Below are 6,979 nucleotides of genomic sequence, written 5' to 3' on the forward strand. Positions count from 1 at the left end.
GTGGCTACCTTCTTGGCTTTGGTCCCAGCTCTTTTTTAGGCCCCTATCCTTGTTTGCTTTTCCCCACTTTTTTTTTTTAACTTATTATAGAAGTAGAACATGTAGACAGAAATGTGCACAAATCATCAGGGCTCAGCATGATGGTTTTCCCAATTGTCCCACCACAGACACCACAGACTAAGGCACCCTCCCCCTAAGTCCAGCCTTCTAATATGCACTTGCTACATTTTCTGTGTGCTTTTAAGTCGTTTTAATTCCTTTTGGCAACCGGGCTTATTTGACTAAATCCAAGCACATGTATCTACATATCTATTTTCTTGGTAGTTCTATGTGAGTCTCATCCTTCATGTCCCAAGCCTGACTGTTTACAGCAGTGGTCCCCAACCTTTTTTGGCAGCAGGGACTGGAGCTCCTATGAAAATCTAATGCCTGATGATCTTAGGTGAAACTGAGGTGGTGATGCTAGCGCTGGGGAGTGGCTACAAATACAGATGAAGCTTCGCTTGCCCGATACTCAATTCCTGTTGTGTGGCCTGGTTCCTAATAGGCCACAGACCAGTACTGGTGCACGGCCCGGGGGTTGGGGACCCCTGGTTTACAGAACTTGGGGCAAAAACAGGAAAGAGATGAAGCAGCTGGTGGCCTCCAGGCAGAGGGGAGCAAATGGAAGGCCGAGCCTCACAGGAACCTGTGGGAGGCACTGCTGAGTTAAAAGGCAGGTCTCTGTGGTCTTGACCTGAGGTTTAGGCGCATTGAAGGCCATGCTAATCTCTTTTGAAATCCCCAGAAATGTGATGGGTCCAGTGTTTCAATCAGGAGAGGCTCATCTGCCTTACAGGATCCACGAACCTCACTATGGCCACTGGATCCTGACCACCTCCATCTGAGCTGGCCCCGGGGGCTTGGCGGGCAGTACCTACCTAGGTCCTGGTTGTGGGCTTTCTCCTGGCCTTCAAAGTAGAGCAGGCTGTATCCACTCCAGAGCTTGTTCATGCCCAGAGGGCACATCGGCTCCTGGTCTGTCTGACTGTGCTTCACCAGGAGATAGCCGATGCTGACGCTGCGGCCAGGCATGCCGGGCAGGCCAGGGGTCCCTGGGCGGCCTGGCTCCCCTAGGGCCCAACAGAAAGTGGCCGCCTTTCAGTGCCATGTGGATCTCAGCCCCTGACACATGGCAGATATCCCATGGTGACATTTACAGCTGTTGTTTGGCTTTCTCCCAAGGCCAGGGTCTCAGTGGCTCTGCCCTTATAGACCAAGGGCCTCCTGGGGAGGACCCGACCTATGTCTGTGCCCAGTAAGCGTGGGACGATGACAATGATGGTAATGAACAAGGGCAAAGACTCAGCCCTGTGAGCTTTCCTCTCAGGATGTGCTGGTGCTGAGCAGAACTAGAAATGAAGTCCAGTCCCCCCACCCCCTCAACGAATGGGCCTTCTCTACCCCAGGCGGCAGTCTCCGCTTTGCTGGGCTCTCGGGGAGAGGCGGCTCATTGCACGCTTGGGCCATCCTGGGGCTAGAAATCTGCCTCCGTAACATCCACCCAGGGGGCTCGATTCTGCCTTGGAGCACAGCGTAAGGTCTACTCTACCCCCAATAAGACAGCCTTCGCAGTGCTCGAAATCAGCTGTCCTGGTTGATCCTGCCTTCCCATTACCCTTCCTCTCCTGGGACATTTTCACATCTCGTTGCTTTCTCGTAGGATACCCCCTCCGCCCTGTGATGTCTCAGTCTCCTAGCATGGATGGCTCCCATCTATCTGTCCATAGAATTTCCCATAACATGGGAAATTCACATCTGAAGATACAGATGTGAATTTCCCATGTTACACAATCTCCCGGCTATGGGTGGTAGATTGCTTCTTTCCGAGATCTGGGTGCTAATAATGCGGTCTCATATCATACTGGCTCAAACTGAACACGGGTGGATGATGAATCTCAAGAATTTTTTTACATGGCTTGTTATTATTTCTGGCCTATCCTATCCTGCACATGTACAAATAATATTAAGAAATCAATAATACAAGACTTTACAATGGTTCCTGCTAATATAATTGGTTTCTTTGAGCTTATTGTCTCAGGCCTTCAGATCTTTACGACTCCTGTCTCTCAGAGTATGCCAACTGCTTCCTTCTCTGAGGCTCCTGCAGATGTCTCAGAGGAAGGAAGGAAGCCAGCCTGTCCTGGGGATTCTCTGTGCCAAGTGTTCTGCTAGGACCAAGGCTGTAGCAAGGGCCCGGGGAGTTGAGCTGGAGTTGCAGAACAGAAAGGGTGGCAGCCTCTCATCTCTGCTCACCTTGGCACTTGTTTATTTCCTCCCTCATACCACAGTCCATTTGTCAGACCACGGCGGGACCCTGAAGAACTCCCTTGCCCTCTGCCCCTTTCACCATCCATCGCTCACCTTCCTGGCCAATTGGCCCCTGGTGCCCGATGGGCCCTTGGTCTCCTCGGAATCCAGGAACAGCAGACACACCACCTCTTCCCTGGGGACCTGCCTTCCCTGGAGCCCCACGGAAACCTGCAGAGCCAATGAAACAGGTATGGGTGTCACAGAAAGAGTGACAATGCTTGGCATCACTGGTGCTTAACAAATGCTTTTCAGCAAGAAAACAAAAGTGAAAACAAAGCTAATAAGAAAAGGAGCCTTTCCTTGGCAGCCTTACAGCAGAGCTCCTACCTGGTTCTCCTGGGGGACCCTGGGGCCCCATTTCTCCCTGTGCTCCAGGGGGGCCTCTTCTTCCCTGTGGGCCCACTGGCCCCGGCTGGACGGTAATCCTCTGGGGGATTCCTACAATCCCTGGGGATCCTGAAGGACCGGGGGAACCTGGAAAGGGAAACAGAAGACCAGTCGACCCAGAAAGATCACTTGCGTTCTTGCTCTGATTTCTATTCTATTTTTCTTCACTTGTTGAAATTAACCTTGGAGTTCCCTAGAACAATCTTGTTCTCTAGAGACGAAGGTGGATACTATCTATCTGAGTGGCCACTCAAGAATTACTGTCATTCGCTAAGTGTCCATGGGAGAGCCAGCAGACCTAGTCTTGCTGGGGTTTGGTCCCCATGACAAAGAGTGACTTTAGAGGTGTCCCCATGTCTGGATGGGCAGACATAGTTCTAAAATACACTTCTGGCAGCAGCTGACCGAAGATGCTGGCCCTGCGGAATTGTGGACGGCCACTTACCCGGGAGTCCTCGGTCTCCTTTGGGTCCCTTTGGGCCTCGGTCGCCCACAGTTCCGGTGGTGCCTGTGTTTCCCATGAATCCTTGCTCACCTCTGGGCCCTTCAAGACAAGCAGGACATTGAGGACACACATGCCTGGGCGGGGGCTCTCGTCATCTCTGATCAGAGCTGCCAGCCTCCCCGAAAAGAGGACCCTTTCGTGTGGGCAGTTACCTTTTTCTCCTGGCAGACCGAACACACCAGGCTGGCCCTGGGGCCCGGGGTCCCCACCCCATCCTTTGGTCCCCGGGTTTCCTGGAGCTCCTGGGTTCCCCTCATCTCCTTTGCTTCCAGGAAGAGCAGCAGGCCCAGGTGGCCCTGGGGGCCCTCGATAACCTGTCAACATCAGTCACAAGAAGGGAGAGTATAAACAGGAGGAAGGCACAGTCGTGGCCGCGGGCAGTGGGACTCGCTGCGGGAGGTGCCCAGGAGGCCAGATAGGAAGTCATCCATTTAGGGGATGGTCTTTGGCAAGTCTGTCACACTGGGTAACTTTTTTCTTTCTCTTTATCGTGGTCAATAAGTAACACAAAATTATTTTTTTAATCATCTTGAGGGCGCACTGCAGTGGCATTCGGTACATTCACACTGTTGTGCAACCACCACCGCCGTCCATCTCAGGACTTTTCATCATTCCAAACTGCAGCTCAGTCCCCACTAAACACCAGCTCCTCATTCCCCTTCCCATAGCCCCGGCAACCCCCACTCTCTCTTCTGTCTCTATGAATTTGACTCTTCGAGGGACCTCACGGGAGTGGAATCACACAGTATTTGTCCTTTCATGTGTGCCCCCAGAGATTCCAGTGCACGGAAGAGTGAGCCTTGCTTACCTTCCAGGCCAAATATCCCTGGTGCCCCTTTGTCACCAGGGAACCCAGAGATGTTGGAAGGGGGCGTGATGCCTGGAAACCCCTGAAGTCCTGGACTCCCGACTGGGCCTCGTTCCCCTTAGGAAGGAAATAGAGGTTATTTTTAGTATCAGCATCCGACTTTTTAACTTATCGTTTCCCCTCCAAGCTATCACTGTCCATGAGCAGAGCCACCAAGGAGAGGAAGCGCTGTAAGCTGCCCTGAGGCCGAGGAACGTCAGAACATAGCAGAACAGAGCAGGCTTTCGAGGTGGCCCTCACTCTCACCAGCCCCATCCTGCTGCCAAGAGGGTCCACCTGTGGATCCACCTGCACTGGGGTCTTGTCCTCATGGGCAGGCTACTTGCTCAGAGACTGCCTTACTGTGCTCAGTCGCTGTGGCCACTACTTGTATATGACCCCTCAGGCCTACTCTGATCGTGTCACCGGAGAGGTTAGCTCTGTCGGTTCCGCTAGCGCTTGTGATGGGATGGAAGGTTCCAATATTGGCAAGATGAAGCTTGTTGCCAATATTGATATTTTTAATCCTCCCTGTGGTTGTTCTTCAGTATCTTGGATCCCAGCTATGGACAGAGTCCATCCTCATCGCTCACAGATTCTGTGTCTGCCATCTGGCCTACTCACTAAGATTTACTGGTGACCCCAAATCAATATTGTATTCCAGGACAAGCAGGAGAGGCAGAATATTTGAATCCCATCTGAGGTGCCCCATTTTAGCTCAGAGTGAAAATAAGGATCCCCCTTTTTTTTGGTCTATTTAGTGCCACTTTTTAAAATATTTTTTTTACTTTTTCCTGGTGATTTCACTGTTTAAATTGGCCCCTAAGCATCATGCTGAAGTGCTGTCTGGCTGGCTTCTAAGCTCAGGAAGGCTGTGATGTGCCTCATGGAGAAAACATGCGTGTTAGATGAGCTTCCTTCAGGCCTGAGTTCTAGCACTGAAGGCTGTGAGTTTGATGTTATTGAATGAACAATATATGTTAAACAAAATGTCTTTAAATGGAAACACACGTAAATAAAGGTTATGTATTGATTGGTTGATGAAATATGACCTGGGGCTCACAGGAACCAAACCCTGCGTTTCTACTAGAAGCAATGATTTGGTATTTGCTAATTCAATATTTATAGCGATATTATAGAAAACAATTACTTCAAGTAACAAGAATTGACTGTATTTGAGTCAAAGGCTGGTACCCTTTGGCACGAATCGAGGACAGACCTTTGAGGGCAATCCCCACATAAGGAAATCTGTGGGAATCCTATTCCTCCCTGTGATTCAGCCAACCCAATATTTATGGGCATCCATTTGTGCCGGGCAGGCTTGGGTGCTGCTGAGGCAGTGGTGAGATGAACGGCCAGCAAGGAAAGAGGCTAGTTTCTTCCTTAATTGCCATACTAATATTTGTTTTCCCTTAAGGTCTGGGGACTCAGAGATTAGTACTAGAACACTGAAAAAACAAAACAAAACAAAATAAAACAGAATGTCATAGTATCCAGGGTCCATCATCTCTACTGGAGAGAGAAGAATGAGTTGGGACAACACAATGCCAATTTGTGAGACTGAGAAAAAGTAACAAACAGTGGTCTCTTGTGTCCCCCACACGGCTGGAGACTAATCGATTTTCATTAGCAACATAAAGAGATTTTCACACTGGGAGGTTCCGCTACCCAGTACAGGAGACAAGATCCTGTGCAACTTCGGAGTGGGACGAAGACACACATGCCAGGAAAGCATTTAGAAAGGTGTCACCTCGGTCTCACTAATTACAGGCAAGAAACAAGTGCATTTACTAGACCGAGGGGCCCAGCCAGCTGCCATTTGCATTTTGATATAAAATGACACCAAGTGAGCTGCTTCTAACTATTGTCACAAAGTAACAGAAACAGATGGTGAGCATCAGTAACTCTTGAGTTAGAAGATCCAGAATGGCCAGATTCCTGTGAAATCATAATGAACTTAACGAGTGATTAGGCCTCTGTTAATGAGAACATGGAGTGAGCAGGAGTTAGGCTGCTGGAATCAGGGTCAAAACAACTTCATGGGCAAACCATGATCAGAAGACCAAGCATCAGCTGCAAAAATGATTGAGGCTGCAAATTCGAGCTTCTGGCCTGAGATGAAACTCATGCAAGAGACAAGAGATTGAGATTATTTTCCAGCTCATAGAGGAGAGTGAGAGTCCTGACCAGCTGTCTGTGAATGTTACTACCGAAAGTCATCTTTCCTTATTTCTGGCCAGAGGCTGAGGCCCAATGGGCACAATGAAGGGTCTGCTCTGGCCTCCAAGACCGCTCAGAAGCTACCAGGTCACTGGGCTATTGTGACTTTTGTGCAAGAAGAGGGCCTTCTAGGAGATCAATGGCTTTAAAAATGAGACACTATGCTTTAGGACTGTTTGGGAACCTGAGATGTGTTTTAGGTGCCTTCGATGGAGAGCAGGGAGCTACACAGAAGGTTCAAGAGGAGTTTTGGAAACTGATGCTGCAGAGAGAACGTGTAATAGGACCATTTGAAGTAAGCTAAGGGTATCCTGGAGCACACCTAACTTTTTCAGTCAAGGTCAAAGAAAGTTACTCTATAACTTTACAACATTAATCACCAATAAATATTTATTGAGCACTTACTCTATGCCAGGCATTTAGCTAAGTTAAAAGCAGGGGAATGAGAGAGGCAGTTTCTGCTCTTGTGGAAGCTGTACTCTATCCTTGTCAGGTGCCGCGTCTGAGCAGCATGCTGTGTGAATCAGATGTTAACCCTCATCATGATAGAAATCATGATGCCGTGATGTTTTGTGAACACTATATGCTAGGACCATGTAGATTTGAGGCCTCTCACTTCCCTCTGTTTCTCTCAGGCTGGGTCTCATCCTCATCTCAAAGGGACTCTT

The 6,979-nt window shown here is 49.4% G+C and overlaps 1 protein-coding gene across 1 annotated transcript in view; it reads right to left on the reverse strand.

The window, feature by feature from the left end:
- The window catches only part of COL4A2 (collagen type IV alpha 2 chain), a 178,889-nt gene that overhangs the window by 3,830 nt on the left and 168,080 nt on the right, over nucleotides 1–6,979 (reverse strand). The window contains exons 39-44 of the mRNA XM_025044980.1: nucleotides 4,053–4,169; nucleotides 3,397–3,558; nucleotides 3,185–3,283; nucleotides 2,680–2,826; nucleotides 2,404–2,520; nucleotides 718–1,112 (exon numbers count right to left, since the gene is read on the reverse strand). Coding sequence (XP_024900748.1) covers nucleotides 718–1,112; nucleotides 2,404–2,520; nucleotides 2,680–2,826; nucleotides 3,185–3,283; nucleotides 3,397–3,558; nucleotides 4,053–4,169 — 1,037 coding nt within the window. The remainder of the gene's footprint in view (nucleotides 1–717; nucleotides 1,113–2,403; nucleotides 2,521–2,679; nucleotides 2,827–3,184; nucleotides 3,284–3,396; nucleotides 3,559–4,052; nucleotides 4,170–6,979) is intronic.

The sequence above is a fragment of the Pteropus alecto genome, unplaced genomic scaffold, assembly GCF_000325575.1.
Source record: "Pteropus alecto unplaced genomic scaffold, ASM32557v1 scaffold13, whole genome shotgun sequence".
NCBI classification, from domain to species: Eukaryota; Metazoa; Chordata; class Mammalia; order Chiroptera; family Pteropodidae; genus Pteropus; species Pteropus alecto.